Source organism: Anopheles arabiensis, chromosome 3 (assembly GCF_016920715.1).
Source record: "Anopheles arabiensis isolate DONGOLA chromosome 3, AaraD3, whole genome shotgun sequence".
Taxonomy (NCBI): Eukaryota; Metazoa; Arthropoda; class Insecta; order Diptera; family Culicidae; genus Anopheles; species Anopheles arabiensis.
The window spans coordinates 10,957,737-10,979,231 of NC_053518.1; the positions used below are offsets into that span (position 1 = coordinate 10,957,737).

Below are 21,495 nucleotides of genomic sequence, written 5' to 3' on the forward strand. Positions count from 1 at the left end.
CAATAGTTGTATCAGCATTTTTGTTAGCTCAAAATGAAGAGAAATTATTTTGAAACCAAACCATGACGATTCATTGAGAATTGAAATTACCGACCTAAACGCATGCTCATTTTGCTTCATCTGTCAAACAGTTGAGCACCCCTGTGGTTGTCAAATTAACAATAACAAATATTTTCCCTTTGTGTACACTTTTTACTTCTACAAATTTTAGCAAAAATCTGCCAAAAGCACCTACCACCTTCGCCCTTCACACAGCGACGAGGTAATAATGGGTCAGGCGAACAGCCAATTCAGCGAGGACGAACTCCAGGACTACGAAGATTTGACATATTTTACGAAAAAAGAAATCTTATAGTAAGTACGCTACGCCCCATTTACCTCACTGAACAACACAAAGTGCCCTACCACTTACAAGCTCTCCACTCCCTACTGCTGTTGCTTCCTCTTCCAGTGCGCACAAAAAGTTCAAGAATCTAGCCCCGGAAAAGGTGGGCCACAATAAGAACGCGAAGCTGTCCATGAGCAAGGTCCTTGAGTATCCGGAGCTGAAGGCAAACCCGTTCGGCGATCGGATCTGCAAGGTGTTCAGCTCGAGCAACGATGGCGACATTACGTTCGAGGACTTTCTCGACATGATGTCCGTGTTTTCGGACGCTGCACCAAAGGCGGTGAAAGCCGAGCATGCCTTTCGCATCTACGGTAAATGGCGGTGGACGGACGATGGGAAGGTGGCAACTGCTGCTGATAAAACGCGTTCGATTTTTGCTTGTAGATTTCGATGGAGATGATATGATTGGTCGGAACGATCTGAAGCAAGTCATTCAACGGCTGGTCGATTACAACTCGGACCTTGGACACAACGACATTGATCAACTGATTAATGTAAGAGTTGTTTCCCTCTGTAGTATTTACTTATTTGCTGCTTTTATATGACTTTCTATTTTTCTCGTCGTAGAATATCCTCGAGGAAGCAGATTTAGACGACGATGGAGCACTGTCGTTTGCCGAATTTGAACATATCATCGATAAATCATCCGACTTTATAAAGTAAGTGGTCAAGCGTTTTGTCAAGCGTCTCTAAACCATACGCTGACGGATTCATCTTTCTTCCAGCTCCTTCCGTATACGACTGTAATGCGCCGTTTTGCAATCCCTTTGCTCCCCCACACTAACCATCGTTCGAATAATGTGTTTTCGATCATTTTATAGTCTCAAAAATCGTGATTTAATTTAAGTGTATGTGTGAGAACGCACAATTTCATAATAAAATTGTATTTCTATCGTTTTGAAGGACAGTTTTGACTTATCAGTTACACTTGAGACACCTCGAAACTCCCTCTCAACCGACCGGGCTTGCCCCCTTACGGCTGCAGATAGCCCGGAAGCTTCATTCGCATGAAAATCCACGTCGTAATGAACGACACGACGATGAAGATGAAGCCCATGGCTATGAGCAGAATTTTGTTCAGCTTCGGTTTGCCCGGCGTGTGCGTCTGGTCCATGATGATGAAGCCGAGTCCTCCGATCGTGAACAGGAAGCTGCTGGCAAGCCCCTCCATGATGTACTGGCCGTTCACCCGGTACGGCATGAACGCGACCGGCCGCGAATGTCCATGCTCGTCCGTCGTCGAACCGACGCTCGGTGGCTCAACGATCACGTCGTAAATAATGCCTACAAACATTAGGGAAAAGTTTTAGCTTGAGACGGTAGCGTCCAGCGTACACATTCCAGCCGACACAAACCTCCGGTGACGAGGAAGTAGGAGAGCAGCACGAACGAGAAGACCGTCATCGCGGATGGCTGATGGAGCCATGATGGCCGCTTAAGCTTCAGGTTCGGCACCTCAAATAGAAAGAAGGGTAAGCTGTACAGTGCTTCCATTACTATTTGCTTAAACTGCTTTGCGATACAGAATTTCCCACTGCTGAGTTGTTGATACGGCGATTTTTTACACTCCTTCTTCTTCTTCTTAATAGGGTTGGTAGGTTGAGGCCTCCTATACCATCCGTTTTTGAAGGTACAATCAGAGGTTTGACTACCAGTTTTTGGAGGGGAAATCATCCATTCTCCTTTGATGTTTATATTGCTGTTTCGTTGATGTTTATATGTTGTGGTTGAGATCTTTCTGATTGATGCACAGTGTGTTGGTTTTCGTGATATCACCAATCGTTTTTTCTTTTTGATGGTTTGTGTTTCCTTTTCAGTTTGTATTCAAAAGCTAGCGTTGTTCCATCTTTAAGTTCGCTTGTGGTTTAGTGGATTTGATTTTCTTCTTTTTTTTTTGTGGTGTTTGTATATATATATATATTTTATTTCTTGGGAGAGGATGAGGAATTTTGTTTTTTTTTTTTTGTACCGGTTCTTGTTCTTGTATTGGGTTGTTTATTTTTATTTTTATTATTATTATTTTTGAAATGGCTTGTTTTGTGAAGGTTCCAAAAGGTTTTTTTTTTTTTTATTTTTTTTTTTATTTTGTATTTTTTTTTTTTTTTTTGGGTGTGGTGGATTTGATACAAGGCCCTTTCAGTTGGTCCTTTTGGCATCTTATTTCTATCCTCTAGTGATGGAAATGGATGTCTTTGGATTTCTCATGTTTGCAAGAACAAACGGAGTACCCAAACTTAGGAGGCCCCCCTGATGCGTGTAAAATCGGATTTATTATTGAATTTATTAAATTTTATTATTGTTATTGTTATTTTTTTTGTGGTGTGGTGTTTGGATTTGGAATGTGCAGTTAGGTGATTTTTTGTGTATATATATAAGTCATGCCAAAAACAGTATATAAATAAATAAATAAATCAATAGGGTGCTGAGAAATGATTGAATAAATAGTTTTAAATAATTGACTAACAAGGAAAAAAAAAACATGGAATAACGTTTCATTATACGAACAAAATTGATACTTTGAACACATAAATATGATAAATATAATAAATATAATAAATAGAATAAATATAATAAATGCAATAGATGTAATAAATATAATAAATAGATAAATAAATAGTAAGTACTTATCCTATTGCTATATCATTTTTGCTGGAGTGTTGAGTGCAGGTTCTATGTTGTGAGTTGAAGATATAGGAAATGTGTAAGAAAAATTGTTGAATTTTTCTTTTTATTTGAAGATATGTGTGATGAAGTACTATAATGTAATATTGTTTTCTTTTATGAATTCTATAATTTTTTTGCAGGTATTTCCACTGGTTTCCATCCATTTTTCGTACAAAGTGTCTAGGGAGATGTCTTTATGTCTTTTATATTTTTGACACTCAAAAATTTTGTGTCGTCCTGTTTCTGGGACTAGACATTTCTCACAGGTTCCATTTTCTACTATTTTCATTTTATGAAGCCAAAATTCGGAAAGGTCATGTCCTGCCAGTATTTTGTTAATTGTTTTTACTTCATTTCCGTTCAGGTTAACCTGTTTGTGCCATAGTTCTGTTTTGAAAACATTTTGGAATTGCATAAACTTTTTCCCTTTATTCCTGCCCAGGTCTGTGTACCATTTTTTTGTTTCCTCTTCCATTTCTTTTTTGTAATATTGGGTAGCGTCTGTGTATCTGATTTTGTTCTTATAGAACCAATTTGTTAAAGTGCCTTTTTTTGCCAGTTCATCTGCTCTATCATTTCCATCAATGCCTACATGTGATGGAATCCATACAATATCTGCTTTAATATTTGTTGCTGTTTTTATAATATTGTAACAGATTTCCTCTATTTTGTTTTCTGTCATTGCTTTTTGTAGAATGTTACATGATGTTAGACTGTCTGTGAAAATTACTGGGTTGTCTATATTGTTTTCTTGTGCTAAAAGTAAGGCCTTTTCGATTGCTATCAGTTCGGCGGTGGTTATGGAGGTGAAGTTTTTTTAATCTATAGCTATAGTAGTAATGTTGTGGTTTGTTTTTTATGTATATCCCTATACCTACTTTATTTCCGGCTATGCTTCCATCAGTGTAGATGGTGGGTCTGTTATTTTCGTACTTGTTCATGTTTTCAATGGTAATTTGTTTCAGGATTTGAGTGTTTGTTTTTGTTTTTGTTTCTATCGTGTCTTTAATTTTTGTATTTATTTTGATGTGTGTGGTTATATCGTTGTTTTTTGCAATGTATAATTGTTTTAGAATTTTATTGTCTTTTTCGTACGTTGTTTCATGTATTGTTTTTTTCTTTTTTTTGTATTTTGTTCTTTTATGTATTTGTAGTTGTTGTCTAATGATTGGTGAGTAGACTAAATCTTTGGCTAGTTCCTTACGTACTATAAATCTACTTCTGATATTGAAAGGTATTTCTGCTGCAATGGCATGCAGAGTATTTATGGGGGTAGTTTTGGTGCAACCTGTAGCTTTTCTTAGTGCCTGGTTGATAGTTGAATTCATTGTTTTGTATTTGTTTTTGTTGCTATTGAGAGTGTATGAAGCTCCCGTTTCCATAGTGTTTCTGATTGTTGCCCGGTATATTTTTAGGCTGTTTTTGGGGTTTATGTTATTTTTTTGCGTGCTTATAATTTTCAAGAAATTTAGTCTGTTTGTAGCCTTGTTACGTAGTAGTTCGATGTGTTTGTGGAAATTGAGTTTTGGATCTATTACTGTTCCTAGATATTTGTATGTGTTTGTGTGTTCTATGCTATTATTGTGTATGTTGAGTTGTATGGTGTGATGTGATTTTCCGAAAATCATAAATTTTGTTTTGTTTGAGTTTATGTTAAATTTTAGTTGTTCTGTTTCTATTGCGAAAGCATTTAAAGCGTTTTGTAGGTTATTTTGTAGCTCTCTTTCGTTTACTCCACTGCTGAGAATAACGAAATCATCCGCGTACTGTATTATAGTATTTTTGGTGTTTGTTTGGTTTATAGCTTTATGTATATCTTTGGTATATAAGTTAAAAAGTGTTGGTGACATAACATCTCCTTGTGGTAGTCCATCTGTCACTAACATTTTGTATGTTTTTTTATTGCTTTCTATTATTAAAGTTCTATTTCTAAGAAAGGAGTAGGTCCATTTTATAATTTGAGGTGGGATGTCTGATTTTATCATTTGTTCCACGAGGATTTTTGTTGAAACATTATTATATGCTTTTTCCAAATCTATGAATATTGCTCCACTTATTCTATTTAGTCTTTGGTTGTGATTTATTTCGTTATTGAAATAGTTAATGCATTGGTTTATGGTTCTTTTGTTTCTGAATCCAAAGGATTTTTCCGGGAGTATATTTTTGGTTTCAATATATTTATTTAATTTTAATAATACCGCTGAGTTTAGGACTTTGGTTATTGTTGGTATAAGTGCTATAGGTCTATAGTTGTTGGGGTCATTTATATTTTTCTTTGGTTTAGGAATTGCTATTATTTTAATTTGTTTTAGTTCTTTGTTTATTTTACCATTCTCCCACATTTTGTTTCCGTCTGTTATGATTTGTGTTAGTGATTCGTCGTTTATGTTTCTTAGCATTTGGTATGTAATTTTGTCTAAACCGGGTGTTGTATTTTTTTTTTGTTTCAGTATGTTTTTCCATATATCTGAATTTATAAGTTCCGTATCTATCGGTAGATTTGTACTGAAAAAAGTTCTAAATTTGGATTTTTTATTGTTTGTGAAATTTAAATTCATAAATTCCTTAGCATAGGTCTCTTCATTGTGAATTAGGTTTGACTCTTTATTGGTGGTATTGATGTTGCTAATATTTCCTAACAGATTCCATAGTTCTTTACTACTTGTGTCTTTGTTTATTTTTTCCATGTTTCTCTCCGTTTGTTTTTCTTTTGCTTGTTTTATTTTAAGTTTGAAGATTGCTGTCCTTTTGCGGAATTCTATGGCATGTTCAATAAGTTTTGTACTGTTGAATGTTTGTCTTGCTATATTTTTGTCTTGCAGGGCCTTTTTTATTTCGTTATTCCACCATGATTTTAGTGTAAAATTGATTTTTTGTTTACTATTTTGTATGATTTTGTATACTTTCTTTGTGAAATGTTTTATGTTTATTATATCTTTTCCTTTCATATGTTTAATGTTTGTTATTACCTTATTCATGTTTATTATAGTATGTTGTATCGGTTCTGTGGAGTGTTTTTTAATTGTTATTTTTATTATTTTGTGGTTGCTTGCCCCTATGTGTTTTTCTAAAATAGTTTTGTTGATTACATTATGGATTTTTTTCGATATAATTGTTAAATCAATGGACGTCTGTCTCTTGTTGTGATCTGTTGGGACGTAAGTGTATGTGTTATTTTTTAGGATAATGAGGTTTGAATTGTCTATTTCTTCTATTATTGTGTTTCCTTTTTGATCGATTCTATCATCTCCCCAGTATGTATGATGTGCATTAAAATCGCCAGCTATTATTATGTTTGTGTAATTTTGTGTGTTATGTGTTATTTTTGCTAAGGTGTCTTTTATTATCTGCTTGGTAGTATTTGGAGCTATATATATTGATATTATAATTAGATTTCCAGAGTGTATCAGTATTGTTGTTATTTGAATTTCATCACTTTCGTCTATTAATTTAATTGGTTTGTATTTAATTCCTTTTTTAATTAGAATGCAGCTTCCTCCATATCCATCTTCCCTGTTTGTTCGTATTGTGTTAAAACCTTTAATTGTTATTTTATCTTCATTTTTGAGCCATGTTTCCTGCAAGCAAGCTACATGGTATTTTTGATCATGTAGTATGTGTGTTAGTTCGTCCCTATTTTTCCGTATGCTTTGTATGTTAGTTTGTAGTATATTTAGGTGTTCCATGTTTAATTATTTATAGAGAAAATGTTAAGTATTATTAGGATTGTTTGTGTAATGGGCTATATAAGTAGGGTTTTTATTTTAATTTTTGTAATTTTTACTGTGATGTTTCTTTGTAGTCTATTTCGATTGTTCCTTGAATGTCTATCTCATTGAGATACATTTCAGTATCACTATAGTAAGTGATATTGGTGGCACTTTCATCTGTTGCGTTTGGATTCGTTTGTGTTTCTGTGTTTTCGATTTCTGTGTGTTTTTCCTTTTCTGTGTGGTTTTCTAAATCATTGGTAATTGTTGTTAAATTCGTATTTTTTTTGGGTTCTGTGTTATTATCTAGGTACTTGTTATTTGTTGTGCTGTTAATTTTTGTTGGTGTATTTTCAGTTGATTTTGGTGTGTTACTATTATTTTCGCTTGTTTCGTCTATTTTTCGTTTTTCGTTCATTATAGGCGTTTGATTGCCTCTCACTATTGATGAAAATTTTTCTCTTATATAAATTCTAGGAATAGCTGGCACTGTTTCCCTTCGAATTTTTCTTGCTTCTTTTATTGTTATTTTTTTTTCTGTTTGAATTCTTTTTATTTCCACCTCGTCTTTCCATACTGGACAATCTTTGTCTAAAGATGAGTGGTTTTCACCGCATTGTGTGCATTTTAGAGGGTTTGTGCAATTCTCATGAAAGTTTTCTCCACATTTGGCGCAAATTTTTTGTCGATTGCAATTATTTTTTGTATGCCCAAAGAGCATGCATTTCATGCACCGCATTGGATTTGGGATAAATAATTCTACTTTTTCGGTGAAGTAACCTATTTCTATGTTTCTGGGAAGCACTGTAGATTTGAAAGTTATGATGGCGGTTCTTGTGTTTCTGAGAACACCATCTTGGCTTTTTCTCTTCATTATGTATACCTCTGATACATTTTGAGGTTGAAGACCTTCTAGAAGCTCTTCTTCACTCAAAAACCTGCACGCATCACTTCTGATTATTCCCTTGCTTTGATTTAAAGTTTTGTGTTCGTAAACATCCACTTCGATGGCACAATCACCGTGTTTTAAATTAATATTTTTTAGTTTTTTTGCTTCGGTTTCATTTTTAACACGCATCAGTATTTTGCCGTCTCTAAGCATGGACGTTTGTAATGGCCTACATCCAATCGCCATTTCAGTTGCCTTTGCGAACAAAAATGGGTTGTAGCATGCCACACTTTTGCCGGGAGTTTTACTCTCCAACACCATAAACACCTCTTCATTCTTCACTGTTTCACTGAAATTTAAATTGATACGCTCACCTCTTATTTTTCTTCTTTTTTTGGTGTTTTTGTTTGATGTTTCCCCCAAGATGCTGAAATAAGACCCGAATGTCTTATTTCCTCCCGGGTCTATGACCCCCATCTTCCTCTCCCCTCTCTACCACTTTGCTTGATTTTTTTTCCACTCTGTATGTATGTATCTATTTTTTTTTTGTAAGGATACTTTGAAAAGAGGAACAACACAACACTTTGTTTTTAAACTGTTTTTATTTTCGCCACTCCAAAATTGGGTATTTATCGGTTCTGTTTGAAAAAGGGTTTTTTTTTTTTTAAACTATTGATAGGATTGATCTGCTCTGTGCAACGGTTTGTGTAGGAGTCCGTTTTTTACACTCACACACACCCCCTTGAGCGATGCTGTCATCGATATCGGTGCATTTGACAGCTAGATGACATGTCAACATTCATGCATAATTACACGGAGCAGTTTGAAAAATACCCAAACATCAAATGCAAAATTGTTTGCAATATCCGATTCTTTCATTTGACTGTTGAAATTGAATATAGGCGGTCCCCGAGATACACGGTTAATGGGGACTAAAAACGGCCGCAAAATAACGCGTATCAAAAATTTTTGCGAAAATCGAATCTCGTAATTTCCAGTAGAAATATAACTAATTTTCGTGCAAATTGGCACGTAGGGGTTGGTTTTAGCCAATTGATGAATTATTTTGTATGATTCGGTTTGAATCCTGACTGAAATTCAGACTGAAATAATTTCAATTTTCATATTCAATTAAAAGAGAAATTATTTGGCATTTTACAATTGATCAGTCAAATCAGTACAATTTGCTCAAATAACTGTCAAATTTATAAAACCGCGTATCTCTGAATCCGCATAAAAGAGGCACCGACTATCACAGGAACTACCTAAATTGTGATTTCTAACAGCTATCATAAAATAATTCTAAATTTAAATTAACAATAAAATTGGATAGATTATTTTCATTGCAGGTACATCAAAGCTCACTAACCTATACACTCTTGCAGGCGCCCAGGATTGTGCGAATTTGAAGTGTGAACTTGGATGTGTGTTTGCGTTATTATACTATTTCTTCTCTGTTACTCGCACCCAAATTGGGTGTAGGGACTAGGTGGGCTTATAGGTTTGGGGGAACGCCATATGGATTGAACATATGACAGGAGTTGATTTGATTGAAATTTGACAATAACTTTCAGTCTTTTGAACTGTCAGCCAATTGTCGTGCATTCCATAAAAAGCATGTTAACTAAAAGCGTTTACCGGAAATAACAAAAAATCCACTTGAACTAACAGAACACTATACATAACATTCAACAAACATCCTGGTTTCGGTAGAATTTCTCACAGCGCTGCACACAGATAATTCCGAGCGAATGGAAGTGATGCCAAACTTCCGCATCACCCAAAATGACGTTTCTCTTCCCAGGGCCAGCCTAGACGTCGATAGCAAAATGTTATCTGGGAACCACATAACGAAGGTAACGGGGCGTCGCTGGATGTGTTGGTGCGATTGCGATCCCGATCCTCTCGCTCTCTCACTCCCTCAAACAGGCCTTTATACGCGATACGAAACAGCTCGTTCAGCAAGGAGCGAGCAGGAAGGCAAGAGACAGAGCGAACCGAAACGGGCAGCGCAGAGCACACACCACAGCGCACAGTGAAGTGTGAAGAAGCAGTGAAAAAGAAACACCTCACCCGTGTCGTGCGCGTAGGTCGTGTTTCGTTTCGTAGTTTTTTCCTGAAACAATCGCTGAATTTTCAAAGGCTTCCTTAGTTTTTTCGTGACCTCGCCGCGCGGACCACGGGGAACGTGCGTCAACCTAGCCAAAGCACAGCGCACCAACCATCTGGGTAAGGTGTTGTGTGTGTGTGTGTCCGTCAGCACTTCCACGTTTTTGTGGCCGTTCTGCTTGGTGCCGTTCCTGTTCCTGTTCTGTGCCCCGCACACACGCGCGCGCGTCTCCCATTCCGCCCCTGCCAAGTGTCTGCGTGTGTGTGTGAGAGTGTGTGCGTCACAACCGTGTCCCACATGGACTCCGGAGTCGGCCAACTCGATGCTACCATCTCGAATCGGTAGTCAAACGTGAGTTTCTTGCATTTATAAAAAAAAATCGAATCTTTTTCCCCCCTGGTTCCATCTTGCATCGCGCTGCTGCTTGTGGGGGAATGTGTGTGTGTGTGTGGCTCCAGGGTAAAAAGGGTTGTTGCGTGAGCGTGTGCGAAGACGATGACGGAGAGAGGGAGTTGTGTGGATGTGCATGAGTGTGTGTGAGTGTGGTTTGCATATTGTACGGCAGCAGGAGCCATGGTGCGAGAGCTTGAAGTATATGAAGCAAATGCGGGTGACCTTTCTGGTGCGTAATTTGAAGCATCTTGTGGCCAAATTTCCACCCATTGTGCCGTAATGCGTCCGCTTTAGGTCATCACTGGCGCCACTGGAAGTCCTTCAAACGCTGTGGCGGAGTCCGAGCAGCCATCATTGGCTCTGTGTGTGCGGCTGCCTGCTGCGACGCAAAGTGCACACCCATACAGCGACAATCGGCCGCCATCATCGCATGGAAGTTAATATCGGGTTGTGTCTCGCGGTCAGGTTTAATAAATGCGCTGCTGTGTCATCGAATGTGTGCGCTTGATTTAAAGCAGGTTAGGAACAGTGTGTTTGTGTGTGTGGAGTGTGTATGAGCGTGTGCGTGTACAGTAAAAGCCAGCAAAAGAGGGACGAGGGGGCTGTTAAAAGGAGCAATTTTTGACACAACAAAGGAAGTTCTCGGCTGGTCTGGATTAAACGTAGCCCGTAGACGTGGTCCGTGCGTCTGTGTTGGTTGTTGTAGACGAAGAGAAAAGGAAGGGAGATGGGGGGGGGGGCACATCATAAAGTGTAAAATACGCAATCAGCCTGGGCAGTAGTGTGCGTGTGTTACGGAACACAAGGCTTTTACATGCGTACACAAACACACACACACACACACACTAAAATGCACACAGTCGCAGTCGGGTGGCAGTGCTGCCTGCCCTGAATTACATATGCGCGCTGACTGCTGCAGTGCTGCCAGCAATACACTTTGTTTCGAATCTGTCACTGAACGTTGTCAAACGCGAGATAGGATACGTGTTTGTGTGTGTGTTATTAGAAGAACAAAAAGCAACGTTAGAAAAGGAAGCAAATATATGCCCTGCGGGTGCGTATGTGTGTACCGTTTGTGAGAGGAAAAGAGACAGAAGAGTGTAGCAACGCACACACACACACACGTTCACGCAACACACTCGCATAACCCTGGGCGCCTGCAAGCGTGTGTGCGTGCGAAGTGTAGCAGTGTACGTGCAGGAAGCGACCGAATAGAACGACGGAGCGCCGCCAGGTAGCGCGAGCGCTGACCAAGAACTGACCCCAACACGACGGCAGAAGGCAGGCAGGCAGTCATATCATTGTATTGCACACAACCGAGCGCACACGTTTTCTGTCCCGAGGAACCATTTCCCAAGTCGTCTCCTCTGTCGCTTATCTCTGTGTGCCCTTTATTGTTGTGTTGTGCTTCATTGTGCAGTGCTGTGCGTGCCTTCCCGCTACCTGTGTAGAGCAGGGCCAAAGATGGTGGCGGCGGCCACCCTTGTGTGTCGAAGTCGTAGTCGTTGCTGGTGACGACAGAGTGTAGTAGGCGGCGCTGTGGTGTGGTAAGGAAACGCTAACCCAAAAAAAAGAAAAATGCGTACAATCTCTCTCTCACTCAATCGTGAGAAGGTGTGTTTCCGTGTGCCAAAGGGAGTGTGGGGAGGAGCAGCAGCAGCCCCGCTGAGAGCGTCATGGCCCCAACCTCTCCAATCTGTGTATCGCTAGCAACGTGCGCGCACACCTGACACACACGGACATTGAACAATCGAACAAAATGACAGCCAAACAACAAAGTGTACGCAACGCCACAAGCGCAAGTGTGCATTTATTGGCAGCGGAAAACGGGTTCCCTCTGGTGCGATCGGAGTGAAAAATCAATCACCCATCTTAGTGCATGTTTAAAATGTGTCACAGATTCTTCTCTTCCTACTGATGGTGTGTTCTGCTCTATTGGCCATGACCAAGCGCGTACCAAGCGTGATTTGTGGTGTTTATCGCAGCTTTTTTTCTGCGTAACGCGCAATCGTGTGATAAAGTTGTGCGCGCGAGACCCCAAAAAAATGCTGGATGCTATCAAAAGTGGCAACTCACCTCGAATTCCGTTTCCACGAATGAAGGACTATGAATCACACAACACCAACAACAAAAAATGTCTCCCTGGTCACCGTGTGTGTGTGTGATTGTGCGGTTCCGAGGGGATGGCAGTGCACACAGCCCGTTCTTGGATTGTTCTGTGGTGGATCCAGGCACTTTGAAGGGGGGAAAAAGAGAAAGAGAGTGAGACCGAGAAAGATGTCAGTTTGGGGGGCATGGTTGTGGCCTTCTTTTCTTTTCGCTGCACTTGTCGGACATCCTTCTGTCGGTGGCGGGCCCCACCACCACGCAGCAGCAGCATCGAGAAACCGTGCCGCCGCGTGCTTGGGCTTTGAAATGTATACTTTTGTTTCATGGAGTGCCTTTTTTTCGTTTCGTTTGTTTTTCCAGCTCAGGCGTTTTTAGTTTTCCATCTTAGTTTTTTACAAAGGGAAGCCAACTGGACTGTGTTTCCGGGGGGGAACCTTTTGGCTGTGATGTACCTTTCCATCATCATCATCACCATCTCACCGTCATCGTAGTAAACGTTGAGGTGTGTGCTGAAGGTGGTAATAAAAAAGGCACTAAGCGAAAACAAAACACACTCGAGAGAAAGGGAGAGAGAGAGTTGTCCAAATGTTGCCCCGTGCTGGGTTTCCATCAACCCACAAGAAGATGCTGCAGGTGTTGTTGATGATAGTACCCAGTACCACCAGAGGCAGCACTCCCGGAAAGAGAAAAGGGAGGAAAAGGCGCTGTGAAGCAGCAGAAATGGCATATCAATTGCTGGGCGGCTTCCCTGAACCGTAACCGAGCAACGATCAACTGGCTGGTGGTCCGGTACACTCGTTTGAAACGGTATATATGCGGGTGTGTGTTTGTGGGCTCATCCCACAGACCGTGTGTGTGTCATGGTTTCCCGTTTTTGCGTTCCGTTGCGTCCCCGGGGGACTAACAGGTCGCTGGGGTTTTGACGCATTTTGGTTGGTTCAGCGAACAACCACGTTGGGCATCCTATTTCGTCATCTTCGACAATGGCTTTGGTAGGATGAACGTTGTGAAACGTCATGGACATTTGACAGTATAGGACAGTATTAAAAATCATTTAAAAAGTTGTAAAAATACGTAAATTCAAATGATAAGCACGATTACACATCGAAAAGTATGGACCAAATCATCCTGCGTCTGTTTCAGCTGCTAAAGTGCAATCCACAAACCCCCAAGGAAACGGCTCCAATTGCTATGGCAACCACCTCCAAGGGGGGACCATGGCTTTCGTCCACACACAGCATCTTAGTTTAATAATGATATCTGTGCAGTGATCTGGGCAGCAAACTTTAAATGGTTACACAGGCTCCATTTGCTGGCAAGAGGACCCGAAGAAACAATCGACGGGTTGGAAGTTAGTCCGGTTCGCACAGTGTGACCTCGCAAACGGAGCGGCGCCGCATACCCCCACACACGTTTGCATATTTCCTTTACTATTTATTGCAGCATATGCAACGCCCCCCCACACAGTGTATGTGAAATCCATGCCCCCCCCATGCGTTGTTTCCTTGAGACTTGAGACACACACGCGCTCGCGCAACCCGTGTCTTCTCCTCCTGACCCGCGCGCCCGTGCGTTCGTTTTGTTGTGTGTGATGTTATTGTTTCGTCTCCGGTGCGCGCGGTTGTGGAGGACGAAGCGTGTTGGGGTCGAGAAAATGCAGACGATTTTAATTCAACCTCAGGGCGCGCAGTGTTATGATCTGCAGAAGAAAAAGTAAGCAGCGCGCACATGCCAATGCAGATGGAGGCCGAACGAAATTGCTGAACCCCCACACCACCCCACACGTGTTGTTGTACGGTTGATAGTGGTTGGTGTGGTGGTGGTAGAGGAGCGAAGAAGTGATGTGCAATTTTCTTCTCAGTGCACAAAGTGTACTACCAGCATCTCATCCGTTGTGTCCCGTCCGTCTATCGCTGTTTTAGCTCTGTTGGGCACAGCACCCCCATCCGTGTAACCGTGGTGGTGTGGGATGGGGGTGGGGGATAGTAAATAGTGTGTTGTATCATTCGATTCTCGTGTCGCAAATGTTACTGCTTCCATCTCATCCCCCCAAGGTGAAGAAAAACTTGGCCCACGGCGGTGGTGGTGGTGGGGCGTTGTTTAGTGCTCCATCTTCTCGGAGCTGACGATAGTTTCGCACGTGTCGCACGTCAGTTGCGCGGATTCTACGGCAGTGAAAATAGTCGATGCATGTTGCTAATGTGCACGAAATACGCCTTTGCAAAACCGAACGATAATGCGAGACACACACACACATGCTCTGCCACCAAACACATTCATGGTCAACTCTGTTTGCGCGTGGATCGACGAGACGCGCTGGAAAAAGAAAACATTTTATTCGCTTCTCGTTGGAACGTAGTTACCTTTGATTAACATTCTGCTTGTTTTTCTCTCTCTCTCCCTTTTCATTTTTGGCACAACGATTCCGGCAACAAATGGATGTAAAACTTCAACCCTTCGCGAACAACGTGGTGTGTGTGTACTAAAGGCGTGAACCGTCCATTTTGTCCGTGAGACAAACGGCAGGGCAGCAGCAGCAGCAGGATCATCCGCTCCGGAGCAGTCAAAAGAGCGGCAACGACGACGGGGTGATCGCGAGTGGCAGGTGGAGGCGCGCAGAAAAGGAAGACTAAATCGTAACAACCCCCAGCAAAGAGGGCGAAAAGCACGTGGCCGCGTGAACTAAAGCTTGGCTAAAGCACACACACACATCCCGCTAGCACAAGAGTCGTCCACTGACGCCACTGCAACCACACAGACACCACCAGTCATGGAGCTGCGCGTTGGCAACAAGTACCGGCTCGGGCGGAAGATCGGTTCCGGCTCGTTCGGGGACATCTATCTCGGCACGAACATCTCCACCGGCGAGGAGGTCGCGATCAAGCTCGAATGCATCAAGACAAAGCACCCGCAGCTGCACATCGAGAGCAAGTTCTACAAAATGCTCCAGGGCGCGGTCGGCATCCCGACGATCAAGTGGTGCGGCTCGGAGGGCGACTACAACGTGATGGTGATGGAGCTGCTCGGCCCGTCGCTCGAGGATCTGTTTAACTTTTGCTCGCGCCGCTTCACGCTCAAGACGGTGCTGCTGCTCGCCGACCAGATGATCTCGCGCATCGACTTCATCCACTCGCGCAGCTTCATCCACCGGGACATCAAGCCGGACAACTTCCTGATGGGGCTCGGCAAAAAGGGCAACCTGGTGTACATCATCGACTTCGGGCTGGCGAAAAAGTACAAGGACTCGCGCAGCATGTCCCACATCCCGTACCGGGAAAACAAAAACCTCACCGGCACGGCCCGGTACGCCTCGATCAACACGCACCTGGGCATCGAGCAGTCGCGCCGGGACGATCTCGAGTCGCTCGGGTACGTGCTGATGTACTTCAACCTCGGCACGCTGCCCTGGCAGGGGTTGAAGGCGGCCAACAAGCGCCAGAAGTACGAGCGGATCTCGGAGAAGAAGCTGTCCACGCCGGTCGAGGAGCTGTGCAAGGGGTACCCGCGCGAGTTCAGCCTCTATCTCGCGTACTGCCGCCATATGGACTTCATCCAGCGGCCGGACTACTGCTATCTGCGTAAGCTGTTCCGCACGCTCTTCCACCGGCAGGGCTTCGTGTACGATTACGTGTTCGACTGGAATATGCTCAAGTTCGGGCGGCCGAACCTGAACGCGTTCACCAGCATGAAGCGTGGCCAGAGCCGGACACCCAGTGCCACCCAGAACGAGCAGCAGCAGCAGCAGCAACAGCAGCAGCAGCAGGTGCAACAGCAGCAGCAGGTGCAGCAGGTGCAGCAGCAGCAGCAACAGAAGCAAATCGCCAACACCACCTCGGTAACGACGCCGTCCAAAGTGGCCGGTGGCGGCGGCGGTGTGGTAGTAGCCGGCGGCGTCAACAGCGTCAACAATGCCAACAACAGCAGCAGCGTCGGTACCGCGCTCGTCAGCAGCCACGCGACCTCGGGCGGCGGCGTGGTCGGTGGCAACAGTGCGGCGACAGCGGCGGCCGTAGCGGCTGCCGCCGCCGCCGACAAGAACAAGGAAATGTCGCCCCAGACGCGCCACCTGCTGCAGCATTTCATACGGACGGAGCTACAGAAGGGCCAGCCGCCGGGCGGTGCGGGTGGAAGCGTGCAGCAGCAGCAGCAGCAACCGGGCGGCATGGTGATGGGCGGTGGGCCACAAACGCTCGGCGGCCAGCCGTCGGCGCACAGTAACAACATCAACAACAACAGTGGCGTCGGGGGCGGCGACCCGAGCGTGGATGCGGCGGTGGTGGCAGCTTCCTTCTCGCGGCACGAAACGCCCGAGCGCCGCTCCTCGATTCGTCTGCGCGGGCAAAATCTGGACGCACGGAATGCGGAATAATATTAAATGTTTCTCTAATTTGTTTACTTCCATCCCGCGCGCGCGCACACACACACCCACACTGTGTCGATGTTCAAACTCGACACGCTCTGGACAAACACACACACAGAGGAATACACACGTTCTAAAGAAGAGAGTAGAAATCTGTTCGAAATACTTTTTGGTGATGTTTTCCTACAAATCAATTGCTTTTTGAGTTTTTGAATTTTGTTCTCTCCATTGCTCCGTTGGATCATCAGCATCTAACCCGAACAAATTATCCCTATAAAATGTTAGGACAAAAAAAAAAAACAATGGTCCATTTCTCCAAACAGATTCCAAACAAATTTACATCATAGTAGGTATCGAATCAGAGACAACTCTCAAAACCAATCACCTAGGTAACCAGTTAAACGCGCAAGCAAAGGAGATAAACAGACGAGCTGTGGCTGCGGCAAATGTGGGGTGGGGGATAACAAGCGAACACACAATTAGTGATTGTGGAATGAAGGATGATACCGCGTTTGGTACGATATTTGGCATCCATGGATCAGTAGGGCTAGGACGTAAAAAACCGTTTTGCTCACCGCTTAGAAGCTCTCGCGCGTGTGTCGCTGTGAGCTGCGTGCGTGCGTTCGTGCGTTCGTGCGTGTATGATAGGAAGAGGAATCATGATGTGTAAGTAGCGCGCATACGATTACGCTACATGCCTAGCAAAACTAGTAAAACAAAGTAGAGAAAAGGGAAGTAAAAACGCGGCACACATAAGTAGAGAGAGGTTGATTTGCAAGAGAATTAACGCTCGCGCGCCAGGACAAAGTCACTGTTCTTTATTTTAAAGGCATGTCGACTGATAATCCGATCCCCCTCCATAAACGTTTTGGAGTTACACACAAACAAACAAACAAACACACAAACACACAACCACACAGTTAAAGAGCAACACAGTGCTCTACTACCGCGCAAGGATTAGAGGAGGAAATCGCATAGAAAAAAAGGGGAAAATCAATCAAATTATGTGAACTTTTTCCTAGGTCATACTCGCTTGTATGTTGTTATTTTATTGTTTTCTTATGTTTCGGTAAACTCATTGTGAAGAGAGAGAGCGAGAGAGAAGAAAAAAACCAATGCCTGTGCACGCTTCTGTTGATTATTTCCTTTACGTTTCCGCATTGCCCATACATGATCTTGTGCTGTCTTTTTGTATCCTTCTAGCGTGTTCCTTCAGGTAGAGTTGTGTGCACGCGATCAATTTGCGTCACGCTCACTTGATCATTTACCGTCAGGCAGGAACCGGACGGACAAAACGCGCGATCCTTTTTTCGTTTTTTGTCTCAGGATTAAGTGCGCGCTTCATTGTAGGTTTATTATTTGTTTGTTTTTTCATGTGAATGCAATGATCAAGATCTTGCCACTGTTAAGAAGCGCATTTTTTTGCGAAGTTTGCTAATAAAGAGCTTTCACTCCATCTCCACCCACCCCCAAATCACACATACACACGCGCATCGTCGACCAATGCCAATGAGTGGACACTAGAGAGAGAGAGAGAGAGAGAGAGAGAGAGAGAGAGAGAGATGAATCGAAGAGAAGGGCCAGACAAGAGAAAAGAGACGGCATAGATAGTTGTGTATAAAAGCAAGGGCTGGCCGATGACGATGGGAGCAAAGGATAATAGTAATGTTTAAATGAATTTAGCCAGCCAATCCTGCAAGGAAGAAGGTGGCTAACAGTGCAGTACGTGGCATTACTGATGTAAAAAAAAGAAACCCCCCGGTGGAGAGGATATTTAGGCTAGGGAAAACAATATGTGTTGTGGGAAGGAAAGTAATCTTTTGGGGTGTGAGTGTGGTGTGTCCAATCGCCCCACGAAGAGCAGCTCAGTATGCGGCAATGTAGCAGGGGAGAGCGAGCAAAAAAGAAGACGCCGTTAATGTGACAAGTGATAGTGAAAAATATGAGGTGTGTTTGTGTGTCTGTGTACTACTACTACTACTACTACTAGTGCTCTAGCTCTAGCTGCTGCGCCTGATGACTATTAAGAAGAAGAAAAAAAAAAAAGGAAAACAAAAGCTTTCTCTCTGTTCTCTCGAAAGTAAGTCTGTAAACATTTGAATGGGGATGGGTGGAGGAGAAGACGGAGAAGAAAGGATATATGGAGAGTGTTCAGTGTGGTGAAGGTTTAGCAAACTTTGACTGCGACACAGCCGTGCAAGCACAGCAGGACAGGAAGAAGAGATAGAAGTGTTGCTGTATGTGTTACACTTATAAATAGGCAAAAGAATACAAAGGATATAGGAAGTGAAGCCCACACCACGTGGTACGGTGGATTTAGAATATTAAAGTACTCGTGAAAGATGATACACAACAACAACAACAACAACAACAACAACACACACTTATACACGTTGGGAAAGGTGAAGAAGCTGCTTTAATATGCGATCCCACATTTCGTCTTGCATCATCTAACGTATGATCCAGTTTAGCGTGTTATTGTGACTATATACTAAACCAGAAACTAAACACAAAACCAACCATCAAATGAAAAAAAAAAACTAAACATACAACTATACAACCTTTACACAGCCAGCGGCAGTAAGAGCCCGAAATAGAAGCAAACTCAAACTCAAACTAACTTAATCGTCATCATCCCCGGCTGTAGCGGTTTAATACTAGGAACAGTACTGAATATCTACACCTACTAACGAAGCAGAGTGGAAGAGGGATAAGAAAAACCACTTCCCACGCGTACAGCAACAAAAACAAGTAACAACAAGATAACAATTTACAGAAGAAAACAAAAAAACACACACAACTTATACATTATATATACATGTGTATGTAGGTGTAAGGCATAACAGAAGCAGAAGGTGTAGAAGCATAAATAGTGCAACGAAAATGAATTACTAGCAGAACAAACTGTTTTTTTGGGGGCGCGAGTGGGGAAGAAAAAAGCATCGATCCTACAAACATAAACCCCCGAGGCCCCCCCCCCCCCGGCATAGTAAAAACACCAGAAAAAAAAACACATTAAACAAAACCCACTCGATAATCCCCTTCGGTGTGGTTTACATTACGGTTACTTTAAGTTTAATAAGTAGACCAAGGAGAAGAAAACAAAATGGAAATCGAGAAATATGATAAACAAGATGCTTTTTTGTGTGTTTGTGTGTGTTTGAAAAACAAACACTAGACGGTGGAAGCAAGCTAAGGATGACGACTGCAAACACAAACACACACACATGATGTTGGTGGCGAAAAACAGAAAATATTGGGTTTAGATTAAGGTGTGATATTGGAAGGATGGCAAGGAAATGAAAGGAAGCGATGTGAAGAAAGCTAAAAGGAACGTTAGTATAGCGCCACACACCTGTACTGCGAAGAAACACGCTGAAACAACTGAAAAGAGAGAGAGAGAGAGAAACGAGAAGGGAAAGGAGAGGGAAAAACATAACGAAACACACACACACACTCTCTCTCTCCTTCAATCAACAGCTGCATACAATACACAATACATAAATTACAGCATAAATAGTACGATCGGGATCGGGTGCCTGTGCAATTGATGGGTTTTCTGCATGCGTGCGTGACGAATGAATGTGGTTTACCGTATATAATTAATAACATTACAAAACAATGGCGCCAGGACAGTGGCGCGTGTGTGAGTGGACAAGGAAGAGAACGTAAGAAATGAAGGAAAGGCTGTTGCGCTGCCCACCACACGTGTGTTGTTGGGCGGCGGGAAAGGGTTCAGATGGTTGAGTTCGTGTGTTTGAAAGGACGGAAACGAAAGGAGAAAAGATGGACAAGAAAAGGAAGTAATGACATTTAAGAATATTTAGTAATTAGTAATCATCGTAAAGTGAAGGAGAAGAAAACACACATTACAAAACAAGAGAAACAAACAAACAATATACATAAACACTAAAAACAAACTAGAAGTGGATAGAGGAAAACAAAAACACACTACTGATAAAAAGAAATGAAAAAGAAAGTAAAGTAAAACGGAATGTGTGTTGCACTTTAATGTGCAAATGGTAATAGCAAAACAATTACAGCAGCTACAAAACAAACAAACAAAAAAACAAAAAAAAAAATGATAAGGATCGAATACGTACACAGAAGAAGGAAGCGAGCGGCTCAAAAAGCCGCTCAACTCCGTGGCTTGGAATGAGATGATAAATGGAGAAAGAGTAGAGAGAGTAGTAACGCTTGCTTGCAGGCAGGAGAGGCAACATATACAGACTCATATACATTACCCTTTATCGAGATGGATCGGCATCCAAGCCCGCGGAATGGGAGAAGATAAGGAGAGCGGGCGTGTTGTGGGTTGACAACAATCGGACAACAACCGCGCACCACACACTCTCCTGATCTTCAACAACGACCCGGACGCGGCTTGGAAAGGAATGGGACACACTACCAGCAGATGCAGATGGGAAAACAGAATGAAGTTTCGCTATAACGATTGAAGAGAATAAATCATGTAAAACCGATATTATGGTAACGTTGTGGTGTGTTTGTGATGTTGATTTCTATTGCTCATGAAAGAAATAAAGCGCACTGACGGCAGAAGAATTGTGGAGTGATCGTATACTACTATCATGATCATGGAAGGAATGTAGCTCAAACAATTGATGATGATAAGTACTACGGGGTAATGTGGTGTGGTGTAGCCTCTTTGCATAAAGATTAGCTCCCGTAGCAGTGTGCCAATCAGTTCTTATCGCCAGCAAATGAAGTCAGTCTTCCTGGAAGTGACATCGACTCTTTGCTTTCTTAGGTCACTTATTTGCGTCTTGCGGGGGAATGGATGTGAGAGATGCAATCCAACGCTCATCGTTGGGAGGGACACCTTATTTGAATTACAGATTGTTCCCTCTCTTC

The 21,495-nt window shown here is 42.7% G+C and overlaps 3 protein-coding genes across 7 annotated transcripts; 2 read left to right on the top strand and 1 right to left on the bottom strand.

Moving 5' to 3' along the window:
- The first annotated feature begins 148 nt into the window (after positions 1–148).
- On the top strand, positions 149–1,290 carry LOC120903173 (calcium and integrin-binding protein 1-like). The gene is made up of 5 exons (XM_040312428.1): positions 149–354; positions 452–699; positions 773–882; positions 956–1,047; positions 1,114–1,290. Exons 1-5 carry the CDS (start codon positions 269–271, stop codon positions 1,133–1,135), a joined length of 558 nt encoding a protein of 185 aa, XP_040168362.1. The 5' UTR covers positions 149–268; the 3' UTR covers positions 1,136–1,290.
- On the bottom strand, positions 1,230–8,400 carry LOC120903172 (putative oligosaccharyltransferase complex subunit CG9662). 2 transcript variants are annotated; one of them, XM_040312426.1, is made up of 3 exons: positions 8,382–8,400; positions 1,744–1,957; positions 1,230–1,672 (listed from the first exon to the last, which is right to left on the bottom strand). In XM_040312426.1, the coding sequence occupies exons 2-3, from the start codon at positions 1,880–1,882 to the stop codon at positions 1,362–1,364; spliced, it is 450 nt and encodes a 149-aa protein (XP_040168360.1). In that variant the 5' UTR covers positions 1,883–1,957; positions 8,382–8,400; the 3' UTR covers positions 1,230–1,361. The 2 variants fall into 2 exon arrangements, with proteins under 2 accessions (XP_040168360.1, XP_040168359.1); XM_040312425.1 differs by lacking the exon at positions 8,382–8,400 and having other exon boundaries at positions 1,744–2,218.
- Positions 8,401–9,613: 1,213 nt separating this feature from the next.
- LOC120899562 (casein kinase I-like) lies at positions 9,614–20,406 on the top strand. Of its 4 annotated transcripts, none has more exons than XM_040305554.1 (2): positions 9,614–10,112; positions 14,752–20,406. In XM_040305554.1, exon 2 carries the CDS (start codon positions 15,034–15,036, stop codon positions 16,630–16,632), a length of 1,599 nt encoding a protein of 532 aa, XP_040161488.1. In that variant the 5' UTR covers positions 9,614–10,112; positions 14,752–15,033; the 3' UTR covers positions 16,633–20,406. The 4 variants fall into 4 exon arrangements, with proteins under 4 accessions (XP_040161488.1, XP_040161490.1, XP_040161491.1 ...); XM_040305556.1 differs by having other exon boundaries at positions 9,614–9,880; XM_040305557.1 differs by lacking the exon at positions 9,614–10,112 and adding an exon at positions 10,476–10,672.
- The last annotated feature ends 1,089 nt before the right edge of the window (positions 20,407–21,495 follow it).

Bases quoted from the DNA above. Each gene is read 5' to 3' on its own strand.
- LOC120903173 (XM_040312428.1), top strand. From the start codon at position 269: ATGGGTCAGGCGAACAGCCAATTCAGCGAGGACGAACTCCAGGACTAC. The intron at 355-451 runs GTAAGTACGCTA...TTCCTCTTCCAG, and splicing joins ACGAAAAAAGAAATCTTATA to TGCGCACAAAAAGTTCAAGA. The intron at 1,048-1,113 runs GTAAGTGGTCAA...TCTTTCTTCCAG, and splicing joins AAATCATCCGACTTTATAAA to CTCCTTCCGTATACGACTGT.
- LOC120903172 (XM_040312425.1), bottom strand. From the start codon at position 2,062: ATGATTTCCCCTCCAAAAACTGGTAGTCAAACCTCTGATTGTACCTTC. The intron at 1,673-1,743 runs GTTTGTGTCGGC...TAATGTTTGTAG, and splicing joins CTACTTCCTCGTCACCGGAG to GCATTATTTACGACGTGATC.
- LOC120899562 (XM_040305554.1), top strand. From the start codon at position 15,034: ATGGAGCTGCGCGTTGGCAACAAGTACCGGCTCGGGCGGAAGATCGGT.